This window comes from Equus asinus, chromosome 22 (assembly GCF_041296235.1).
Source record: "Equus asinus isolate D_3611 breed Donkey chromosome 22, EquAss-T2T_v2, whole genome shotgun sequence".
NCBI classification, from domain to species: Eukaryota; Metazoa; Chordata; class Mammalia; order Perissodactyla; family Equidae; genus Equus; species Equus asinus.
Window position 1 is genome coordinate 13,187,483 of NC_091811.1, and position 25,415 is coordinate 13,212,897.

Sequence of the window (25,415 nt, forward strand, 5' to 3'; positions counted from 1 at the left end):
CAGGTCCAGGGCTGGCCTGCGGGGTGATGCATTTGAAAACGAACGCACCCAGAAGTCACTGAACCACAACAACGTGGCGTGGATTTGAACGTGGGTTATCCCAAACCAAAATTTAAAAGCAAGATTAGACCAGAAAGCTGCTTACAAAGTGTTTTTCAGTGAAAGCATACTGATGCATTGTGTCAAATAACCCTGGCAGCAGGCCCAGAAGTGCAGATGGCAGGAGAAAAATGCAAGCCCGCTGCGGAACATTTTCTTATGCTACAGCTATTGTCACCAACTGAGTCGAGACTCATTTTTCAAGGGCTTCTCTCAGATTTCTTTTCAAGAGTCCCCAGATTGTGTCTTTATTCAGCACTATGCAGAGACCATTGCAGGTGCAAGAAAGAGCTTAACCATCATCAGCTCACATTACTTTGGTCAAAACTCTTCCTGATTTTTTTCTGGTATGGAATTATTCCCACTTCTTTATGGTGGAGAAATTGAAGCTCTAGAGAGGCTCACTAACCTGTCCAGGGCCACCCAGAAGGGCGTCCGAATGACTAGCACTTCCGCCTCCAGTCTTGGAGCCTAAACACAGCTTAGGGGGGAGGAGGAAGGAAGGCTCCTCCCCAAGGTTAAAGGCACCAGCCCTTGGCTGGCAGCTCCAGGCCCACAGCATAAAGGAAGCGACACCCCATTCCAACAGGCACTTCAAAGACAGGGCCTGCAATTATCCTTCTGGCACAAATCCCCCAGGTCTGAGCTGGAGCCTGACATTCCTCTGGAAATGGTCCTTGGTTTAGAGAGGGATGTCAGGCATCTGGCGCTGCTGGAAGAGGAAGCTTTAAGGGCGTAAAACTGTGTACCCTGCCGCTAAGTGACTAAGGGGGACAGGATAAGCATCTCCACTGGGAGCAAACACTGAGGGAGATCTGGGGAAAGGGAGTCAAAGCAAGACTCACAGAGTAAGGATAGGAAGTTTAGGAAAACAACTCCAGAAGCAGAGGGTCACGGACCCTTGCCAGTGAGACATTCATTCCACCTTTCCTCTAGGAAGGAAGACATTGTAGAGACAGCAATATTCATATTTTAAAATATTTTACTATTGATAATCTATATAAGCTCCACTTGTAGAAGGGGGAAAAATCCTAATTTTTGGCCTTTCCTGCTAACTGAAAAAGCAATAAGATGTTTTTAAAATTTTCCTGGTTGTACATTTTGCTCCCTGGCAAAGCTCCCGCTAAGTCCATCTTCAACATCTATCTAATGGTGTGACTGACCTTGGTAAGTGACAGGAAGGCCACAAGAATTAGGCAACTTTTATCTGGAACATGCTTAGAAGCCCTTGAGTGACAAGGCAGTATCTACCCATGGGTCTTGCCATCAATATCTAAAACGGAGTTACTAGAGACTCTTAAAAGCCAGGAGAAGTTCCTTGTAAATATGCCCAAGATTTACTCTGTGGTCAAGATATCAGATCCCAGATATTCTATTTAAAAAAGAAATCTGGGGGCCGGCCCAGTGGCGCAGCAGTTAAGTTTGCACATTCCGCTTTGACCGCCCGGGGTTCGATGGTTCGGATCCTGGGTGCAGACATGGCACTGCTTGGCAAGCCATGCTGTGACAGGCGTCCCACATATAAAGTAGAGGAAGATGGGCACGATGTTAGCTGAGGGCCGGTCTTCCTCCGCAAAAAGTGGAGGATTGGCAGCAGATGTTAGCTCACGGCTAATCTTCCTCAGAAAAAAAAAAAAAGAAAAGAAAAGAAAAGAAAAAATAAATCTAGTTGTAAAATACTAGTCCAGGGAATTTTCAATCCCTGCTACTACTTAGTCCTTCCTTGAGAAACTTCTTGTGTAGGTGTGAGGAGGTGGGTGGGGAGTACCTTTAGCCTCAGATGGTGATTGATGGCAGAGCCCTGTTCCTTGGAGAGAGGATAAAAACTAGAGAGGGACAGGAATTCCCAATCTGGAGCCGACAGAGGCAAAGGGAGAGATAAAGGGCTATGGAAGAGGTGTGGAGACTGGAGGAAGGGAGCCGGAGACTGGGAGACAGACAGAGGAAGACAGGGAGGGTGGGTAAGCGGGAGAGGCAGATGGAGGGGAAGGCGCTGCCAAGATAAGGGCTGAGCACAAACAAACAAACAATTAAGGGCAATAAAATGAGGAGCCAGCAGAAGTGGGGTCAAGACTGTGACTGAAATGAGGCCCAGATTAGGATGAATGCCTAGTCACCTCCACATCTGCCACAATGCCCCAACGACAGCAAGCAGAGACAGGGAACAGCCTTCCGTGAATTTGACCCCTGACTCTTACTCGGAGGCAATATGGGAACTTCCCTCTGCATGTTCACATGCACCCACCCATGGCAGGCACAGTGAGAGCTGCTGCAAAGAGCTCAGATGGCGATCCATGTCCTCAGAAACGCACAACCAATAAGACGCACAGCCAACAAGACGAGGTGGAGGAAGCAACACCGTAAGGAAAGTATAAAATGCTCTGGGGCAGTGCAGACGCAGAGACTGCAATTAGCGGGGAGGGGAAGATTTTAAGGAGCAGGTGGTATTGGAACTGCGATCTTGAAAAATGGATAGAATTGGGGCATTCAGGAGATAAATTGCAGATCTTAACCTTTTCCACCAATCTTTCTGTATTCCTCATGCTTAGACACCCAAAGACTGGCAAATGGACTGGCAAATAGAAAGAAAGCCCTAGGAGGGTGAGGCAGCTCCTTCAGGGTAGAAGGTCAATCCAGGATGGCTCTGGTCTCTTTGCCCTGGTTTACACCACACAAACCACAGAACTCCTAACACTGCCGTAGATCGACACCACCCCCCAACGCACTCACACTCATATCTGGCTAAACAAAACTAGCCTCCAAGTATGAGATATGTAAGAAAGACACTGTGCAAAGGACCAATTCTAATTTCTTTTTTTTTTTTTTGAGGAAGATTAGCCCTGAGCTAACATCTGCTGCCAATCCTCCTCTTTTTGCTGAGGAAGACTGGCCCTGAGCTAACATCCATGCCCATCTTCCTCTACTTTATATGTGTGATGCCTACCACAGCATGGCTTGCCAAGCGGTGCCACGTCCGCACCCGGGATCCGAACCGGCGAACCTGGGCCGCCGAAGTCGAACGTGTGCACTTAACCGCTGCGCCACCGGGCCGGCCCCCAATTCTAATTTCTGCTTGACATCGTACTATTGATGATGCTGATTGACACAAGCAAGTGTGCTGTGTTCTACCAAGCCAACATCACACAATCCCAATTCATATAACAGACATTCCCAATTCCATGTATTTGAAATGTGCTCCCATGAAACATGAGTTAATCTTTTTAAAAAACTGATATATAAACACATGTTCAGAAATAGATGCACATCCTGTTACTGAATCAGTAATGAAGCAACATCAAATTTCTGAATTTACTTCTTCTCAAGAAACTGCCATTCTCATTTTTTAATTAGTCCGTTTTTGGTCTCACTATAGTACCTTGCCTGGGCCCCCGAGCCAGCTGCTTGACACAGACCTGAGTGTGGACAACATTCCCAGAAAGAAGTCTCTGTTGTTTCCTGAGAGGTCTGTGGTTCCCCGGCCCTTTGCCACCACCCAACACTCAGATGTCAGACTTCTCTAGAGGGGGAACTGGATGGCCATCCACACTCGCCTCCACACCGGATGCACTGGGGGAGCCCTCCAGTTTCCTGCGGCAGAGGCAGACCACGCTGGGGCAGCAAAGGAAAGAGGAGGCCAGAGCCTGTGCTCAGAGGTGGCGTCTTCCTGAGCAGGGTGCAGGCAGAGAGGGCACATGCCCCTCAGCACACCAGAAAGGAAGCTAACGCTGCTGCCTAGGTGTGCTCTGCACACACAGTAAACCTAGCTCACCTCAAAACCTCTATGTCAGTTTCTACTGAGATGGAGGCTCAGAGACAGTCACATCTTACATGAGATTGGTGAGGCTGTCTACCTTAGCCTTCAAAAGATGGTTGTCTTTCACACTTCCACTTACGTTTAAAACTCCTAGCATAGAAGTGTTTGCCATTAGCACTTGAATGTGCTTTTGGACTGGGTTTCTGGATACGTACGATAGCAGCTCTTAAAAGTCAGCGCTGGTTTTACCTGAACCCCCAACAAACCATAAACCCTAGACTAAGTCTAATGGCCCAAACTTCTAATCATCTGTCTGTCCAAATGACAAAGGAGGAGCAGTCCAGACAAGGACTCCACTCCCTATGTCTGGAACTCTGATCATAAGGCTGCACCCAAGTCCTATAGGGACAGATGTCCTGTGGAGAAATAAATAAGGTTAAGACAATGACAAGTGCACAAGGACAAGTGCCCTTGGGAAATGGAGCCTTTTGAAAGCGATGAGTTCAATGTGGGCATCTAGGCAGCAGCTGTAGGTAAGAACCTCTGTGGTCAGACCAGCTCCGCTCCTTGATGGCCAGGCCCTGGCTCTGGCTCAGCCCAGGAGCAGCCCAGCCGGTCTACGGTGTGTGTGGAGGTGCAGGGAGGTCCAGCTTACCCTTCGACCCGCCTCGTTGTTTTGCAGGTTCATGAGCACTCGGCCCTGCTCCTCAGACCCTTTGGCAAAGTTCTTCTCCCGCTCCCGGGCATCCACAAACTCCTTAGCAAAGCGGTAGCCATACTCCACATTGTCCCCACAGCCACCCCACAGCCAGTCCCGGGGAAGATCCTTGGGCCGTGCTGTCCGGCTGCAGCCGCAAGTGGAGAGCTCACCCTCGCGGCAAGCCCGGCTGATGGCGTTCACCACCCCTGCAGCACTCACTGCGTAGGTGAAGGCGGTCTCTCGGCTCCCTGCAAGAGAAGGCAAGAGAGGCAGGAGAGAAGGAGGTCAACTCTGTAGCAGGGCCTTTCCTTTCCCTCTGCCTCCTCTGGACCCGGAACCATCAGCTGGGCGGTAGCTCTCCCAGGACGGGAAACAGTGTCAGGAGGGAGCACCTTTCACTGCCCATGCCTCAATGGGGAGAAACTTCTCTTGATAACGAGCTGAAATGTGCCTCCTCTGCCCTCTGAACACACAGCATATAATGACTCCCTCCAGGGCTGGCCTGCACTAACATCCATTCCACAGACGTTTACACGACCAGTAGATTCCTAGGAGGCAGACCGCAACGGAAGGAAGAGTGGGCATTAAAGAATTTATGGAACATGTGGGACAAACAGAATGAGAGTGAGTAGAAATCATGGGACCGATAGCAGGACTCTTTATGTTAGCAAAAACATCTCCCTCACCACACCGATTTCTCACCACTCCATGAGCCACACATCTGTCTTTTTTTATTGCTGCCGTTATCTAGCTGGACAGTGGCAGAGATCAGCAGCAGAAGGCGAACTAGAATTACAATGTCTAGCACCATCCAAGCTGTTTCCCTCTGTCCTCTACAGGGTGAACGCTGCCTCCTCGTTGGAGAGCACTGGGGAACCACATCTCCAGGACACTCAGCAGGGTCTCTCTGAATATCCTGATCATTTCCAGGAGAAAATCTGAACTGTGTTCCTCTTTATTGCTGTAGTGAGCTGCTTAAAAGCTCATATGATGTGTGTTCTACTTCAATAAAAGTGTTTATAAAAAATACTACTGAGCCACCAGGGAAATTCAAAGCAAAATCATAATGAGACACGACCTCACACCCATGAGGATGGCTATAATCAAAAATGTACATGATAAGTTGGTAAGGCTATGGAAAAACTGGACCCCTCACGTCCTGCTGGTGAGAACATTAACTTGTGCAGCTGCTTCGGAGAACAGTCTGGAAGCTCCTCAAAAGGTTAAACATGGAATCACCACATGACCCAGCAATTCCACTCCTAAGAACAAATCCAAGATAAATGAAAACATATATCCACACAAAAACTTACACATGAATGTTTATTGGACATTATTTCATAATAGCCAAAAAGTGGAAACAACCCATATTGTCCATCAGCAGATGGATGGGTAAATAAAAAGTGGTATTATCCACACAATGGAATATTATTCAGGCATAACAAGTAGTAAAGTCTTGGCACATGCTACAACATGGGTGAAGCTTGAAATAATTATGCTCAGTGAGCCACTTAGCATTTTGTATCTGTATTGAAGCAAATACAAAGGCCACGTATTGTCTGATCCTGTTTATATCACTTTGATAACATGAAAATTCATAGAGACAAAGATTAGTGGTTGCCTAGGGTGTGGGGAGGAGTGGGGAGAGACGGAGAGTGCCTACTAATGGGTATGCAATTTCTTTATAGGGTTATGAAAATGTGCTGGAACTAGAAAGTGGTGATGGTTGCATGATCTTGTGAACATACATGGAACTGTGCACTTTAAAATGGTGAATTGTATGGCACGTGAATTATATTTCAATAAAGCTGTTATAGGAAATAATAAACAATACTCATATGGACTCGGGTATGGAGGGAAGGGAGTGGTTCTTAGTGGGAAACGCAGATTCAATCCTGATCTCAGCTACTAAACCAGCCAGAGTCTTCTGCTCCCCGTGGCCTCCTCTCCTGCGTCTCCATGGTCAGAAGTAGACACCCACAACCCTGTCTTGGCAGGCGGAGAGGGAAGCAGTCTGCAATCAGTAATAAGTCTAGAGAGATCTCCCACCTTACCTACTTTTTGATTATCTAGGTGCGACACAGCGACATCTACAACCAGACCACACTGGGCAAGTCAGTTTTTCTCAACTAACCAGGGGTCAGCTTCTGGTCAGGTGTGGACTAGGAGCGGCACAAGAAAAACCCAGGTGACGCAGGCAGTCACACTCATGCTTCAGCCATCAGGACGGACATTTGAGCCAGTGCTGAACCACAGCTAGAGACCAGGGATCTGTCAGGTCTAGAGCCAGACGATGGGTGCGAGCTCCTGAGAGGGCAAGATGGCCAAGAGGCTCTTAGGGAGGAGGAACTGCGCGTCTCTTTCAGGGACTCATGACCTGGCATCCTGGGACAGGAAGGAGCCTCTGAAGCTGCAGCCTAGATCGACATTCCAGCCACTGTCAGCAATCCTTTTACAACATTCCTCAGAGATTAGGTTGGGGTACCATTCCACCTTTTTTTAAATGACTCTAATTGCCTTTATTTTAAGCTGAAATATACCTTCCTCTGACTCCGCCCGCTGGAGCCATGCTGTCTCATCCCTTTGCCATCTGAGAGCCCTTCAGTATTTGAAAACAACTAATATACCTTTTCTGTTTTCTCTTTTCCAAGCTTCATATGTCTGATTTCTTCTACCATTCTTTAGCGACCATGCTTTTCAGAGCTGAAGCACCCCTCTCAGAATTGCCTCTTAAAATAATGTTCCTGGAGCTGAGCATAATATTGCAGATGTTATATGCCCTACGGTCCTAGCCTCTCACCGTTGTTGGGATCCAGTCTGTCCTCACGTGAATTAGCTGCCTCTTAGTCACTCTGTCTGCCTCTGTGGGTTGCGGGCATCATCAGGCAAGGCATGCAAGCAGCTCTGCCTTGCCGAGGCAGCATCTGGGTCTCTGGTACAGAATACTAGTGCTGTTCTCAGCAAGCAAGAGACAACTCAGGGTTTTGGAATGGATAAGCAATGCAGGGGGCTTCTTTATAAGTGAAACAATTCAGAGTGGAAACTCAAACCATCTCAAGGATACAGGCTAATAAACCAGCAGCCATGGAGCTATGCGAGAGATCTTGCAGCTTCCCCTACAAGGAGACAGCAGGACAATCTCATGCCGTCTGTTCCATAGTAGCCCAACTACCAGGAAGGTGCCCCCATGTTCCCCTGGGCCCAGGCTGGGTGAAGTGCCAATGGCTCCCTCTAACCGGCTCTGCTGCCCTCTGGTGGTGGACTTTGGCGGCAGCTTCAAAGAAGGAAGGAATCTTCCAGAAGTCATACGCAAGATAGCAGTGAGAAGACTCACCAGGAGCCAGCTGGGCCCCGGGGGAGTAATGGAGGACAGCTTCCCAGGTAGCATAGCCTGCAGGGAAGCTACAAAATGGAACGGTGGAAATAAGGCAAGGAGAAGGGTTGCATCTGTAACAGAATAGGGTACAGGGAGACTGGTGGGAGCTGCTCTCACAAGCCACTCCACCAGGCAAATCTGTACCCAGCAAGTTTCTGCCCCTGACCACCCCTCTCTTTCCTAAAGTAAAGCCTCACTTTTTGGTCTTCACTCAAACAAAATAACACATGAAAAGGATCTAGCCAACATCAGGCATACATAAGGTCCCAAATACACAGTAGTTCCCTTAAAGCGACTGGGAGATGCCTGTGTCTACAGCTGGGCCACCCTCGTTTCCTCACCTAAAACCCAGGGCAGGGAGTGCTGCTGACCAAGACTTTTATGAGGAAGACAGATACTAAGTATATCTGAGAAGAATTGATAAATTATGAACAAATCCCACGGAATCCCCAAGTCCATCCTTTTGGGAAGTTGCCCAGGAAGAATGAGCATTCCTTTAATGGACCTTGAGTTGGCACTGAAGGAAGGATGAGAAGTGAGGTTCTGCGTCCTTTCCCCTGGTGCTGCTTCTCAGTAGGGGGCAGGGGCAGGGAGGGGCCACCCAAGTGTCCTGCATAACAGAGGGGCGCGGGATCTCCAGGTCCCCCACACCCCCAGCTACATCGTACTTTGGGAAAGCCCCAGCCTTAGATAACCACAGAATGCCGCCTTTGGAGGGGAAGCTGTTCTGGGAGAATGTGAGACAGGGAATACAGTGCTCTAACACCTTCCTTTTATGGCCCTGGGAATAAGACCCAGTAGAATGGGGCCGGATTTCTCAATTTCTTGCCAGGGAGGCAAGGATTGCATTTCAAAAGGACCCAAAACAATTAGACCCCAGATCACACCTCCATCTAAGCAAGAAGGTAGCCAAAGAATCCTAGACCAGGAGTGCGAGAGGGGAAAGGACTAGAATTTGGGAAGAGGCTTTCTTCTCCAGTCTGACCCTTCCCCCACTTTCACACACATCCCCTTTCAAATGAAAAAGCCAGGACTGGATCAGGGTTGGGTTAATGACAGCTATCACCAATTTGGCCCAAAGTTTCTCCCTCTCTCAGGGTCCAAGGGGAAGAGGCAAAAATCCTACTTCAGGGCTGCAATTTTCGGTTCTCTGCCCAAGGCTCTCAAAAGAGACGAAGGGCAGTAGTGGTGGGCGGGTTTCCTATTCCACTCTAACGCAGCTCAGATGTTCCGAGCCCAGCCCGAATGAGTCACATGCAGGGTGCCCCACACAGCTCGAGCTGGAGGCAAGGAGCCAGCTGAGCGCCCGGTTGTGCGGTTCACACGTTATCTAAGACTGCTTCCTGTATGCATCTCCCTCTCTCCTTGCACACCACTTCCAAGGCTCGAGAGAACCCACTGGGACACTCGCACGGCCTCTCCCTGTCCCAGTCCTGAGAGAGCGTCCCTGCACCCAGGCCAGGTGAGCACGGTTCCTTTTGCCAGCCCTGTCTTGCTGGCCTCTTACCTATCTGCATGACTCTCCCAAAGACAGACGTGTTGTCCACAGTGCTGCAGTTCCACCGCCTTTGCCGGAACTGGTACTGGCACTCCTTGATGCCCGTCTTGGCTCCCTCCCCTATGTAGGCCATGTGCTCCTGGTACAATTGGCACAGCTTTCTCTGGCCAGGGGAGAGCCCAGGAAGCTGGCTGCACACAGGCTGGGCACCGATGATAAACATCTCGGGTCTCTGCACCGGGTTCATAGCTAACGACCTACAGCAACAATCCAGAAAGAGGAAAAAGGCCAAGGAGTGAGCAGACGCCTGAGTGCAGCTGTTAGTCATGCATTCGACACATTTACCCAGTGCTTTCTATGTATAAGGCCCTGTACTAAGGGCTTGGAAAGGAAAATTATTAAAAACAGTCCCTGCCTTCAAAGGGCATTGTAGGGAAACTGAGGCACGAACACAGATGACATGTGAGATGTCAAATGCCTAAGACAGACTTGAGCTTCTGGATCCATAGTGATCAGAAAGGGAAAAGGCTCTTACAGCTGAGGCGAAGCTTTTTTAAGGAGATGGCCAGAGTGTGAACTGGGTCTTAAGGAATGGGGGGCAGGCAGAGAAGGCGATAGATAGAGCAGGATATTCATTTGAGGCCGAGGGCAGAAAGAGCAAACCTCCCCAGGAGAGCGCAGGCCTTATTCCAGCAGTAGGAGGGGTCAGTTCACTTTGGTGCAAGGGCAGGACAGGTGGTGGAAAGCAATCAATTCCTTTAGACACAACTCCCCTTACGCCTTTAAAATAGAGTCCAATTTACATACATCACAACATCTTCTAAATGTTTTCACTTCCATATCTTGCCCACACATCCCCTAGCCCACTCTTTATCAATTCAGGGGTTCTCCTTTTGCTCATCATCTAGCAAATAGAATAAAGTGGCAAGTTAGAGAAGAAGGCTGTAGAGTTGCCATCTGAGTAAAAATGTGAGCAGGGCACAGACCATGCAAAACAGGTGGTGAGCGCCCGCCATTTCCACGTTGACTTGGCAATAACAGTCTTAGAAACATAAAAGAAAGCCATGCACAATCCTGAAAATCCCTCATCTGGTCTTCAGACTTCTAATAGGAATTCTACTTTCCTTGTCCCTACCAGCAAAAAACAAAAGGATATCAGTATTCTTATTGATCCAATAGCAACAAAAGAGCTATTTCTAACAACCCATGAGGATGGAGGAAGGCCTAGGAAAAGCAGAACACGGACAGAATCAGAGAAGAAGCCAAACGAACGAATCCTGTATCCTCGGGGAAGCTTTACCTCTGGGGGCTTCAGAGAGAAAAAGAGCTGTCCTATTTTCCCGGGGATGAAAGAGGCCCTTAGGATTCCTCTGAATAAAGGAGTGACCGCTTCTCCACATTTCAATTACCAAAGGAGGCGCAGGTTGGACAGGAGGACTGCAGCCCCTCTCACTCACCACCAGGAGCTGGCTTCGGCTGGAAGCTGAGCCCAGCTGGAGAGCAGGGCGGCGGCGAGCAGCAGCAGGCTGGGCATGGTCGGCCTCAGCCCTCCCCAGGGCCCTGGGGAACGGAAGACCCCGGGGATGAACGGCTTCCAAAACAGGGCTCCCTGGAGAAAATAGAAGTGCAGGGAGAATCAGTGTGGAAATGCAGCAGATAAGGGGTGACCAAGAGAGAGGAGCGTGGGCTCCAGGATTCTAACGGCAAGTTCTGCTCCCCCAAAGAAATTCAGCCTCTTTTCGACCTCCATCTCCCACCTCCTCTTCTCACCACAGGGTTGCCTTTATGACTCTTACCCAAATCTGTGGGAACTTTACTTGGGACCTAATTCCAAAGGAAACAATGAGCTGAGAAACGAGAGAAGAGGAATGAAAACAAATCATTTCAAGAGCAGAGTGCGCTCCACACAGCACTTAGGAAGCTGCTTTGGCTGTTGCCACGCACACCTGCCCTTCTTCCAGAACATCCAAACAAACGAGGACCATCCTATTCTCTCCTCCCTTTGCCTCTCACTCCAGCCAGAGATGTCTCTCTCTCTCTGACCATCAGGCTGTCTTTTGTGAGTTGGATTTACCTACAACCAAACAGGAGCCCTCCCTCTCCATCTGCACCCATCTCACTCTGAGCAAGCTTCCCCAATCCCAGCTCTTGTTTACCGGGTAATAGTAGGGAGAAGGGCGAGCACTTTCCACTTTCTCAAGGCAACTTCTCTGAGAAATGCAGCAGGCATAGAGCAAAGCGCCGCCCCTAAACCTCTGGTGCTGAGCTCTGCCTTGTGAGATGGCCCCTCCTCTCCTCTGTGCTCTGTGGCCCTTCAGGGGTGGCTGCAAGCCCCTTTCCCAGCAGCACGGACAGCAGCAGTGGGGACGCGGCCAGCTCCTGCTCTGCAACCCTTGCATCAAAGGTCTCTGCCGAGGATGCGTCTTCCAGAAGCAACCACGCCTTCCCTGGGAGCTCGAGAGCTTCCCACATCTTCGCCATATGCTTTTCGTAACTAACACCTCTGCCTGTATCCCCCAAAGAACACCTCTCCTCAAACCCTGGAAAACATGGAAAATCCATGCTTCTGGATCCTAGAGCAAGTCTATAAAAACATGCCTCCTCCTCCTCACTCCCACCTCATTTCTTCACTAGCTTCCCATCCAGGGCTTGACCCCACATCCCCCGTGAGTCTTCTTCCCACGACCCCTTAGCCCCTCCAACCGTACACACGCAGACACACACTCACACTCGTGCTCCAAGCTGCCCCCACCCCATCTCACCGCGCTGCTCCCACGCTTCTGGGTTTCCAGGCTCTCCGGGAGGGGGCGGCAGGTGATTTGGGTCATCAGCCTAGGAGATATTTTTGTCCTGAGGCCACCAAGAGAGGAAGGTCGCCTGAGCAGGATCCAGGGAAGCTGGGCCACAGCCTGTTCCCCACCCCCTTTTGGTTTTTCTTCTTGAGGTCTCAGCTGGGGCAGGGGCACCAACAGGCAGGTGTGTGGGGCCAGCAGGGGGCAGATCAAAGAAGAAACTTGCTCCTTTCCCTTTGTCATGCAGAGCCAGCTCGGAAATGATCCGGCCTCTAGCCAGGCCGACTAACTGCTCCCCACACCCAACTTTCCTAACAGACCTCTCCTCCTCCAAAGGATGCCCCCGCCTCCTCCTCCCTCTACCCCCCATAAATCCTCCCTGTCCCTCAGGGCAGGAGGTCTGTGAATGCACCGACTGGAACCAAGAGAGATGGAGCAGAGATAGGGCTGGCCCCAGAAGCTAATGGCTTTATGGAGGGGAGGGGACCAGGTCCAGAGTAAGGAGGACGAGAGAAAAGCTTCAAAGAGTTTCCTTGTCCAAACATCCTCAACTCCACCTACCAGTCCTTCTTGGGGACTGAAGAGTATGACCTGCCCCTATGCCCTGTGGTCTATCTCCCTCCCACCCCCCCATCCCCACCACCACCCCTCCTGCAAACCCCTACTCCTCACCCCACCATATATCCTCACACGTTTCCACCAGATAGCTGAGTTCTTTCCCTCAACTGGTGACACTTCTCCCCATGGATCCCCCCTCACACCAGCATCTCTCACTTCGGTCACGCCCTTTCATCTGGCTCCTGTGAAATTTCTGGCTCTGCAAGTCCTAGGTTCAACCGAGGCCACGTTGAGGGGCCACTGTTTCTGAGCCAAGGACACGAGTCAGTGCCTGCTAACAGTCACTGTGGCTTTGACTCCCCGGTGACAGGCGGACAGGCGAGCTAAGGCCAAACCTCCCTAAGCGTTGCTGATCCCGCCCCTCGTGCCTTATAACATAAACAGAGACGGGAGTCCCTCTCCGCAGCTCTTCCACCACCCTGTGTTTTCCATCAAACTCAGCTAATTCAAAATGTATTTTAAAAACGTAAAAAAGAAAAAAAAGACTCTGGCACAGGCGGTGGCTTCTTTCTCTGCCTTCCAGATGTGTGGCACCTGAAATTGAACCCCCTCCCCCCACCAACCGACAAGCCCTGAGGATGCTCTCTCTCCTGACAGACAGACATGAGCCAGCCGTCGGGGGTCACAGAACCCAGGCGGGCAGCCTTCTGCCCTCGCTTCTATTCTTCGCTTTCCTCGTGAGGGCTGTGAGGAAGAAAGGTGAATGTTTGGTGACTGGCTTCATTCTGTGGGCAGAATGAAAACTTACCTCAACCTGGCTGGGGCAGAAGAAACTGCGTGGGGACTGACGGTTTGGTCGTAATGAGCAGGACACATCGAAAGCACTGTTTGTGGGTCACTGGTGAATTTTATGGCAGGTCTTAACCAGGGGAGGCTCTCCTTTGTGTAGGAAGAAAGAGCTAGCACATACCCGAAAGACAGAGTTCCTTCTGCTGCCTTTCTAATAACTACAGATTTCCTCAGAGAACTAAAGTCCCCTCTTCCTGCAAGAAGGGTCATTTCACACACACCAAACACAGTTCAGGAGGAGGGGACCCAGGGTCTTTCTTCTCTGGTCGTGACTGGAAGGTCAGGGGGCCAGAAGATGCAGCATTCCCCATCAGGACCCCTCCAGAGGCCAGAAAGAGCGGGTCAGACATCTGCTCTGCTCCGATTCCTCATTCAGTGGTTCATTCATTCAATAAATTCATGAATCAAACATGTGTTGGGGGCCTAGGATGTGCCAGTTTCTGCTCTAAGTGCCAGGGATATGGCAGTGCACAAATAAATACATAATATATCAGGTCCAGTGAATACTACGAGGAGAAATCAAGCGGACACGAAAGTCACAAATAAGGGGAGTTGGGGCCGGCCCCGTGGCCGAGTGGTTAAGTTCGCGTGCTCCGCTTCGGCGGCCCAGGGTTTCCCGGGTTCAGATCCTGGGAGCAGACATGGCACGGCTCATCCGGCCATGCTGAGGCGGCATCCCACATAGCACAACTAGAAGGATCTACAACTAAAATATGCAACTATGTACTGGGGGGATGTGGGGAGAAAAAGCAGAAAAAAATAAAAAAGAAGATTGGCAACGGTTGTTAGCTCAGGTGCCAATCTTTAAAAAAAAAAAAAAAGAAGAAGAAGGGGAGTAGTTTTCATTATTTAGGGCCCTGGGGGAAAGCCATACTCTGAAACATCTGCCCACCTGTCGCTCTCCAAACCACAGTGGAGATGGGAGCAGCAGGGGTGGAACTCTCTGCGTATCCCAGACTTCCGCGGCAAGTCCAAGCCCTTACCTGAGACTGCCTTGCCCCACTTTACCAGCACAACCAAAGGGGCCCACATTTGGAAACAGGAACTCTAGGTTCTCTTCCTTTTTCTCGTTGGACTCAGTCACCAATTTTCATTCCCTCAGGAGGTGTGGCCATCTGCCCAGAGACAGGAGAGCAGGCAGAGAGACCTGGACAAGTGGAGCTGAGACCCTAGCAACTTTGTGCTTTCACACACCCTTCAGACAGTGCCTGAGATGAAAACCCCAACCCACAGACAAGGGCTTGCAAAGGTCACTGGCTGCTTATAAGAACCACCACACTGGTATGTTCAGAACTGACTTCCCCCAGAGCCCAAGGACTCAAGCAGCTATGAGTCACACAGGAAACGGTGTCACATCCCATTCCTGTCCCCTCGCCCCAGACAGGCACCCTCACACCTAGAAACCTACCGAGAAATAACCAAGAACCTTGGTGGGAGCCTTTTCATGCTTGCCACTGACTCCTTCTTACTGTGTGACCCAGTGTGGAGCTGGTGAATGTGCAATTTAAAAATACATTTGCAATTTTGTTAACATTCCTGGCATAGCAAGGTAGACCACCTTAGCAGCCTTTGGAAAGGGAATGCTTCCCTTTGTGAACTCCTGGCTGCATTGCTGTCAAGTATCGGCCTCTTGCTCGATGATTTCTGAGGGGTGGGGTCAGGAGGAGGAGGAGCAGGAGTGACAGAGCTGTAATCCGGAGCCTTGGTTCCTGTTGGTGACTTCATTTCCACCACTATAAAGAGCAGAGAAAGACTCCTAATGGATCTCAAAACACTTCACAAACATCTCTTCAAATGCACGTCAAGTTCATTCATTTCCTTCCTCATTTTCAAGTGCTCAGCCTCTTTGTACCTGAACAGCAGAACAGCTCTTTGTGGTCTCACCCACATAGCTCCCACACCATTTTTCCTAAAATACTATGTGTATATCATAATATTCCTGTTTGAAAACGTATAGTGGTTCCTGGTTCTTTAACCATTCCAATCTTCCCACCTTGGCCTCATTTTCCCTGTCATTCTTTTCCTGAATTTCCCACTATGGGATCTCTTTTACAGTCTCCTACTCATCCGTAGAACAAGCCTTGCTTTCCCCCACAAGACGTCATTCTGATCCTCTTCCCAGAGATGCTTCTCCTCTTCTGCAATCCAAATGTTAAACTCCTTTCAGGTCCGCGCTCAAGGTTCATTTCCTCTGTAAAACTGTCCTTGATTAATCCAACACCATGAGAATTTTTCCATTTACTTGGGATTTCCTTAGCATTCACGAGTACAGGGATCTAGTCTATACTGCCCTATCCCAGACGTGCTGCCTTGTTACTGCATGGATTTCTTACTTCTCCACTAGACCCAAAGTTTCCTGAAGGTGCAAACTTCTCTCTCCTACTTTCTCTCCATGCCCCACTGGGCCTAGCATAGTTTTACTAGGCAATAATAAATGGCTCTTGGTTGACAACCAGCGGCAAGACCTCATATTAGTGAACATTTATTCAGCACCCTACCACACGCACTGAGACAAGTGTTTTCCATCCATTTTTCTCATCTCATCTTATCTTCACTAAAATTCTATGAGGTATTGTCCTCACTTTGAATAGAAGGACACTAAGGTGTAAAGAGGTTAAATAACTTGCTCATACAGCAAGTGAATGGTAGACCCTGGTTTGGAATACAGATCTTTTTACTCTTCCCCAGACACAGGTAAATCTATCACATGCTTGGTAGCTCCTCTCTGACTCTGGAACATAAGCATAGAACCGTTTTGCTTTGCTTCTTTTCACCATTGCCCCATTAGGAAGGCTGTAAAGGGGAACACTGTCAGAAAACAACATCCTGGTTTATAGGAAGCAGCACAAAAAGAAATATTCATAGAAAACATTTGTTTATAAAAACTTTGCTGGTTGCAAAGTTACTAGTATAAACACACACAGTCTTGTGGGGGAAAAAAAGCCAAACTTCTTAATAGGTCAAGCTGCTTAAAGCTGGAGAAATTAAAATGGAATCATAGTTTTAGAGAGCTGGCGTTCATGTTTATTTGCGGATGGAAAGGACAAACGAAGCCAAGAGATAAAGGTGTAGGAAGACGGACCCTGGTGTGGTGTGAGGGCTCAGGCGAGACAGTGGCAGACGGAAGCAGCAGAGGGGTTACGCGAAGAAATGCAAAGTTTGGGGAGAAAGTAGAAAGAAGTTTTAGATCACTCATAACAGAGAAATTGACCAAAGGACTACGTCCTCAGCAAGAGAAGACCGTGCTGTGACAGCATAAAATTGTATTACCTTTCAATGAATACAGCTACCAAGGAGCTCTTTTTAAAACTTAAATTTGACCATGTGACTTCGGTGCTTAAAACTCTTCAAAGTTTCCCCATCTCATAAAGGATGAAGTGAAAACTCCTCACCACATTATACAAGGTCCTTCAAAATCTGACCCCTGCCAATCTTTCCACCTGGCTCTGGTTTTCACTTTTACAGTCCAGAAACCCCAACTGCCCATATATATGTCCTTACTCCCCCTCATCCTGTATCTCCCCTTGGTGCCTTGCTGACTTCTGGGAATAGTTTCCCCTCTCTCTGTGCAGATCAGGCTCCTTTGTCCTTGAGGTCACACCTTCAGAGAAGCCTTCCTGACTATCCCATTCAAAGAAGGCCCCCACCTCCATCATTCTCTTCCTAGCTTCTTGCATGTTTTTGTCACAACATTCAATAAAATGTGGCATAATCTGGCATGCTAATCTGTTTATCTATGTTTTTGTTTCTTTCCTCATAAGCTCTGCAAATGGTCTTGTTCACCATTTTCTCTCCAGTAGTTAGAAGAGTGTACAAGGGTACCTAGTAGGTTCTAGATAAATATTAGTTGATTGAAAGAAAAGAAAAGCCTTCCTTGGCTCTCAAGGAAATAGGAGGCAGGCTACTAAGTCCAGCCTCTCATAGAGACAAAGGAGTCCTTCCAGTTTCCATATGGCCTAGCCCATTGACCAGCGAAAAAGCCGCTTCTACTGATGCATCCCTTTATTTGAGAATCTACTGTCAGCTGCTAATTGAGATCTTGGAGATTCCAAGTTCCAGCTTTGCCTCTACTTTTCCTCAAAGAGCAAAAGTAGCACTCAGCTCCTAAGTACCACTCAGCTCCTAATGCTGCTTCTTATAAGACACTGTAAAAATGCTGAAGCCGCTGCTCCTTGAGGGCTCTGGTCTCCTTGAGGGGGAAACGTGAAACACCTACTCCGAAAGGCAGGACAGGCGAGTGCCTGAGGAGTCCACGGGAGCGAACGTAGCAAGATGTGGGATTGAGAATTTGTTGGCTTTAGGTAGAGGGAAAAGAGCAAGAAGGATTTCACATAGAGATGTGGTTTGGTCAAAGAGAGAAAATTTCAAGATGGTTTTGGAAGGGTAGGAGAGAGATTGCGATAAAGGAGGACTTAGATAATTTCCAATGTTCTCAGAATCATTCCCATTCATTAAATTCATGTAGTCCCTCTGAAATCTGATATCAAATTCCCACTGAGCATTCAATATCAGCGGCCCAGGGAATCTCTCATGATCACATGCTTCTAGTTTCTGGGGGCAACATTGCAGAAATGGGGCCAAAGGCTTTGGAGATCAGACATCTTTTGACCATGAAATCATGGCTGAGTAAATCTTCCTAGGCAGCCAAGAAGGACAGAAGTTAAGATACTGATTGATTACACTCTTTCCTGGCAATCCTGCTTACTCTCTGTCCTCCAATTGTCTTCCTTGATCCAGGTCTAAAATCTTGGTGTCATTTTGACTCCTCTCTCTCCTTTACCCTCTATGTCAAATCAATTGTCAAGGCCTCTTGATTGTGTCTCTATAGTATTTTTAAACTTTATTCCCTACTCTTCATTTCTACTGCCATACTCTGAGCCACTACAAAAGTCTGCTAATTGCCTTCTTTTCCTTCCAACAAATGTGTCTTTTGTTGCACTCTTATCTACTGAAATGATTGAATGAATTCCTTCCATACTCAGTTCTCTAATTTCCAAGGTAACAGTCAGCTACTAGGTTTCTCAAAATATGGTCCCCAGACTAACAGCATCATTATCACTTGGAAACTGATTAGATATACAAATTCTCAAAGTCCACTCAGACCTACTGAACCTGAAACTCTGAGGAAGTGCCCAGCAACCTGTTTTAACAAGGCTTCCAGGTGCTTCTGATGCCCATGAAAATTTGAGAACCAGCGTCATAAATCCATCCATGGTAATATGTAGTAAATTAAAGCACTAAATCTTTCAAGTAACATATATATTTTTTAATGGCAAGTTTCTGTATGTCAATGCCCAAGGTCAGTGGTTCCTCACCTAAAGGCTAAAGACCTCTGGGGGCCACAGAACCACAGAACATATGCAAGCCAAGCACTCTCTAGAATGAATAAATATGTCCACCTACTTCTACTCTGATGGTCTACATGTGTGTAGACGCTTGTCATTAATAAAATACTAATTCATTTAAAAGTTACTGATTATTGAGGTGATAGCTCTAGGAATATATTAAAAAACATTAAACATTGTACACTTTAAACAGATGCATCATATGGTATGTGAATTACATCTCAATAAAGCTGTGAGATTTTTTAAAAAGTGTCCTGATGATAAAGCAATTCCACTCTCCTGGAGAAATCTGTCCACATGTACCCCAGGACACACGCCAAGAAGAGCAGCGCTGTTAACAGCCTCAGACTGGGAACAGCACACATAACCATCAACAATGGACGGACCAGGCTAGCGCAGTGGTTAAGTGCGCACATTCCACTTTGGCAGCCCGGGCTGGGCTGGTTCGGATCCCGGGTGCAGACATGGCAGCGCTTGGCACGCCATGCTGTGGTAGGCGTCCCACATAGAAAGTAGAGGAAGATGGGCATGGATGTTAGCTCAGGGCCAGTCTTCCTCAGCAAAAAGAGGAGGATTGGCAGCAGTTAGCTCAGGGCTAATCTTCCTTAAAAAAAAAGGATGCACCAGTTGTGATATATGAATGCACTGAAATATTAGGCAGTAATGAAAATGAATGAATTACAGTTATGTGCAACAACATACATGAATCTTACAAACATAATGTTGAGAAGAAGCAAGTCACAAAAGAATACATACACTATGATTCTATTTACAGCAAAACTATATTGTTTAGAGATTCGTACATAGGTGATTAAGCCATAAAGAAAAGCAAGGAAATGATTACTGTATAGGTCAGGAGAGTGGTTTCCTCAAGGGTAGAAGGAAGGGATTGTGAGGAGCACAAGACACAAAGGAATTTCTGGAGTACCAGTAATATTCTGTTTCTCAACCTGGGTAAGGGGTACGCAGTGGTTCACTTCATGATAATTTACTAGGTTGTGCATATATGCTCTGCATTTTCTGTGTATGCTACATTACATAACAGAAAACATTTAAAAAAAATTTTTTTAAAGATTTTATTTTTCCTTTTTCTCCCCAAAGCCCCCCAGTACATAGTTGTGTATTTTTAGTTGTGGGTCCTTCCAGTTGTGGCATGTGGGACGCCACCTCAGCATGGCTTGATGAGTGGTGCCATGTCCGTGCCCAGGATTCGAACCATGAAACCCTGAGCTGGCAAAGCAGAGAGCTCGAACTTAACCACTCGGCCACGGGGCCGGCCCGCAAAAAACATTTTTAAATGAGAAAAAGTCTTATTAATACCTAATGGTGTGAGGGGATCTTTATATATTTTCTCAGTGGAAAGTACAGCTATAGTTTCATGGAGCACATGACTTTTTTGGGGGGCTTAAAAAAGGGACCTCATACTCAAAAAGAAACCTCTGCCTTAAACGGACGTTGGAAAATTTAGGCACAGAGACAGCCACATGGGATAACTACCTGAGGGCAGCTGGGGCTGGTGTGGAGGGAGAGGGTGGATGCAAACCTTCCAGGCAGTGCGAGGCCTGGGTTAACTACACATGAAACAGCAGCCCCATGACCACGCCAGGACCACGCCAGGACCACGCCAGGAGCCGGATCAGCATTTGGTTTCTTCTCTTCTCACTCCTGGAAGTGAGGATCTGGCAAAAGCAGCTTCTGGCAAATCCATCTCTGTCTCACTTTTTTTTGGTCAATTTCTACTATTTAGTCCTGTAGCTAGCTGTTTCTCTTGTGTGAATTTTTCTTCATAGATACTTTTCTCCCTTAAAAATGCTTTTTAAGTAGTCACTGAAGATTAACGCAATGACGTATCCAAGACTGTATCAGAAAATTCCATAACCTTTTAAAAGAATCCGCAGCTGCTCATCTTTTTTCTCAGATCAATTAACGCAGCCTTCCCCTGCCAGCCTTAATTCTTTCTGCCGAGGGTCTCTGTCCCTAGGTTTCTCCCGTTCTTCCTGCTGAGCTCTGCTCAGCGAGTCTTCTCAGCCCTAAGGCTCGCATGCTTCTGTGTGATCTACTTTCTCCACGGTTCCTGGAGATGAAAGTAAAAAAGGTTTTTTGGAGGTGGTATCCCTGTTTCCACCATATCACTTTGGGGCAGTCCTTTGTGAACCCTTATCTCCCGAATAGTCAGTGTCTTTTTTCATTGTGTCTCTAGCTTGGGGGAGAAATAATGCCTTGGGGGTGGGGGATGCAGGGGAGATAGAAGGTGGGTAGGAGTGATGAGATTTCAATTCTGGCCCTCAAGGAAAATGCAGAATTGCCCCTCCTCAAAAATGTGTTTGTCAATCTCAATGATAAATTTCCCACGGCTTGGGAAGTCCAGAGCAAAACGGACCCAGTCACAGTGCAGGGTGGCAGGGACACAGAACCGATCCCGAGACCTTCACACTGAAATCAAGCTCCTAATGTTTCAGAGAGTGTCATCCTCATGTCCGGCTGGAGGAAAGCCCCCAGTGCAGCCAGAGCAACTCCCCAAGACTGCAGGTCCCTGTGCAGGAGCCGCAGCCTCCGCTCACGCCTCTTCTGAGCTGGAAAGGCGGTTTTCTCTCTGGTTACCAGGCAAACTCCATCAGAAGTCTTATTCTGTGCAGAAGACAAGAAAGAGGAATTTTTCCTTCTCCTGAATCCTGATAAATTAAAATAATTTCAAAATATGCTCTTGAACAAAAGGCAGAAATGTCTGGCCATGATTAGTGTGGTATAGGAAACTGTCTTAGAAGCATGGCAGCCACGCTACGGACTTTGTTTTCCAGGGGTTTGGGGAGTTAAGGGCAAGCTGTCTGGATGCTCTCGGCTTTCCCAGGGAAGCCGTTTTCACTGGGACTGTGGGGAAAACATTTACCTGGGCATTGGCCGCCCACTTCCGCAAATTCCGCGGTTTGGATAGAGTAAATGGAGCAAATACATGGAATTCTGGATCCCCATCATGGGCAGGTTGATGACCTCTCTCTGTCATGGGCTAATTAGAATAAAAATGCATCTTGTGCTACCAAGTAAATGTGTTCCTGTTTTTGCAAACTGAACCATATTTTAAAGGGACTTGGGGGAAATTGTATATTTTAAAAAGCAGGGATCACCAACTGGCAGACAACCAAATCTCTTTGGCTTACACAACGTTTTTAAATTTTTGGAATATGAATACACTGGGGGGGCAGTGCACAGTCTCTCTAATTTTTCAAAATCCCCACTGTTCTCTGTTGCATTTCTCCTGACTACTTCATACATTCATTTTGTTTGTCAGGTGCCCAAAGGCTGTTGCCACTGTTATTTAAAGGAATCTTAATACATGTATTATATATCGTAATTATATTACATATATTACATATATAATAGTCCTTTTACTATATGAATAATCACTCTGAACTATTGCTAAATCTGGATTTGCACATATGGGGTTTCCTGAAAGCAGTTATACTGGTTCTTCTTTTTCCTAAACAATTCTATAATTTCATCCCAGAAACGAAGTTCAGATGACAAGTTCCTGCTTCACCTTATTCCAGTCTTTTTGGTCTCTTGAAATCTTCCTGAAGCTGCCAATCTTCTGCTTCAGAAATTGGCAATTTCCCTTTGGAAGAATAGGATAGTTATTTCACCTTCCTAAGTCAGTGGGAGAGGAATATCGCAGCGTGAGGCACAGCAGAGGCAGCAGCCCTGGGCCCACAGAGGCCTTAGACGACGAGTGCCAGGCCATCCTCTAGCCATCGTCAGTCAGCACACGCCGCCAAACAGTGAGGGACGGCTGTGGCCGCACGGGCTCCCGTGGCCCAGTGGGAAAGGAGAGACTGCAAGCTAATTCTCCCTGTGACTTACTGCTCACGCAGAAATGATACCTGGTATTTTATTTGGGGGGAAACCAGTAACTCTAAGTTCCGTGGGTCTGCCTACTGCTGCCGCTAACTGTTGCCCCGATGTTTCAAACTGATCCTTAGATTCTGCTGTGCAAGAGTTCCTAAATCCTCAGAGGGAAGTCGCGCCAGGCAGCTTTCTAATGAAAACCCCTGGCAGACAGAGTTGAGGCCCTCTCAGGTGCCGCCCCACTGCCTTCCTCACCGGATGAGAACATTCACAGCCACACTGGCCCCTATTCTCATCCACCCTTAGTCAGTGCTAAGACGCGCAGTTTCCTTTGCCAGAACTAGAGTTGCTGCCGGCAGTCTTCAGACCAGGTTTGTGGCTCTCACACATTCTGGTTTTTGGAATGAAAAATTCTGCAGCTGCACCCAGAAAAAGCATGATCACCAAATTCAGGCCTGGGCAAGGTCACAGGGGCTTTTGGTTCACCGCTAAGATTCTTCCTTTTCTTTCATGGCTCTGCTAGGCCTCTTTCCACAGGGCTCCCAACCCTCTTGCCGAGTTGCTCCCATGACAGCCTGCCTGCTCTCCCGGTAAAGGCTGCAGTGATGGAGGCCAAGCCTCAGTCTGCGCTGCCTCAATGACGAGCTCTGAGGAAAATGAAGGTGCCACACAGATGGCCCCTGGCAAGCAGCTCACATTGAGCATCCGCTCACTAAAGGTTCAATGTTCATCATTAAACAAATATTTATTGTGAGCCTACTGAGCACCTAGCACTATATAGGAGATTACAATAAACTAATAAGATGCTAGTCTCCTAGGAACTCAATGTTGCTGTGTTGTCCAACGGAGTAGCCACTGGCCACATGTGGCGATTTAAATTTGAAATGAGTTACAATGAAATGTTCAGCTCCTCAGTAGCAGTAGCCACATTTCAAGAGCTCAATAGCCACATGTGGCCAGTGGCTATTGTTCTGGACAGCACAGATTATAGGACATTTCCATCATCACGGAGAGTTTATGGGTGGGGCTGGTCTGGAGCAGAAGCCAGGCCAGAAAACACCACCACTCGTGCAGATCAAAAGCTCCACTGGAAATCCCTTATTTCAGTATGGTGTAATAAGGGCCAATGGAGGTAACATGCAGGATACTCCCGGCACGTGGGTAAGGACAACTTACCCCCCTACCAGCCAGGGAGATCAGCATTTTCGATTCCAATGACAACCTCCCCTTCGCATCCTTATACTTAATCGTTAGGCAAAGCAGACACTAAGGAAGTTGGGAGCAATTTCCCATTATCAAAGCTAAACGAGTAGATATTTTATATTGCTACTCAGAGTAAAGGAAAAAGTTAAGATCCAGTGACAACGTCAGAAAGTAATTTAAATGGAATTCTTTCTGTGACTGCAATTCAAAGCAAGAAACGTTATTGAACATATACTAGGTCTCACTCAGAGACAAGAGAAATTCTTATAACCTTATAGGGGTGAGGCAAACAGGGACGAGATTACAATATTTAGCAGCACAATACGTTATTATGGAGGTGCCCATTGCTACCCATTGTTATCCTAATAATTACATCCAATTATTAGTCCTAAGAAAGACTAATAATTCAAGCCGCCAGCCCCTTGGCCAAGTGGTTAAGTTCATGCGCTCTGCTTCGGCGGCCCAGGGTTTTGCCGGTTCGGATCCTGGGCACAGACATGGCACCGCTCATCAAGCCATGCTGAGGCAGCATCCCACATACCAGAACTAGAAGGACCCACAACTAAAAATACACAGCTATGTACCGGGGGGCTTTAGGGAGAAAAAAGAAAAAATAAAATCTTAAAAAAAAAAAAAAAGAAAGACTAGCAATTCGAAAGGAGGGGATGCTTCAATGGAGGTGGTATTTGAACTTGTCCCTAAGAGGACAGGCAGGATTCTCACAGGTGGAGATGGGAGAGTGAGACCCTCCCCCTGGGCAAAGGTGCAGTCTTAAAACGCATGATGCATTTTGAGAAGAACAGGAAAATCATACAAGAATTTCATGTCCAAAATTCAACTATAGAAAACAGAGAGAGAGAGAACCAAAGCCAAAATTCAAAGAAAAACAGAAGTCATTAATCCTTGGTGAAGCAGGACGTTCACACTGGGGCCCCTTCATGGAAGACCCTGCAGTCCCACCAAGGAGTCTGGGCTTCATTCTGTCGTGTGCAGGAGCCATCCAAGGCATTTAAACAGGAGAGGCACCATCAGATCTGTATTTAGGAAAACTGGCGATAGTTTGCTGGTGATAATGCTTGATGGAGCATGGAGAGTCTAGAGGTTGGGAGCCCAGCCGGGAGGGCTAATCCAGCAGAAACATGATAAGGAGCAGAACAAGAGCATTGTCAGCCTGCATGGAAAGCAGGGGAGGAGGTGTGGTCTGTGCATTATGCAGCCAGGAGAATGACAAATGTTAGCAGTGGGAACCAACCCCCAGTACAGGCCCTCAGACCACCTACCTTTGGTCACTACTGAATTGAAATAAAGAACACTGATGGTAGTATATCCACACGTGGTTTCGGGGAGAGCCAACTATTTTTGCGCTCATCTCCAAGGCCACATTAGGTGGTTGGAGCAGGT

General features: G+C 47.8%; 1 protein-coding gene across 9 annotated transcripts in view; it reads right to left on the reverse strand.

Moving 5' to 3' along the window:
* Positions 1–25,415, reverse strand: part of WNT5B (Wnt family member 5B) — a 99,257-nt gene that overhangs the window by 3,055 nt on the left and 70,787 nt on the right. For 2 of the 9 annotated variants that reach the window (XM_044755540.2, XM_070494177.1), the window contains exons 2-4: positions 10,885–11,036; positions 9,437–9,684; positions 4,509–4,801 (exon numbers count right to left, since the gene is read on the reverse strand). In XM_044755540.2, coding sequence (XP_044611475.1) covers positions 4,509–4,801; positions 9,437–9,684; positions 10,885–10,961 — 618 coding nt within the window. In that variant the 5' untranslated portion in view covers positions 10,962–11,036. Of the gene's footprint in view, positions 1–4,508; positions 4,802–9,436; positions 9,685–10,884; positions 11,037–11,223; positions 11,564–11,583; positions 12,090–12,189; positions 12,814–12,993; positions 14,258–14,609; positions 16,020–25,415 lie in introns of those variants that run through there. The other 7 variants (XM_070494174.1, XM_070494175.1, XM_070494176.1 and 4 more) reach the window with 7 other exon arrangements.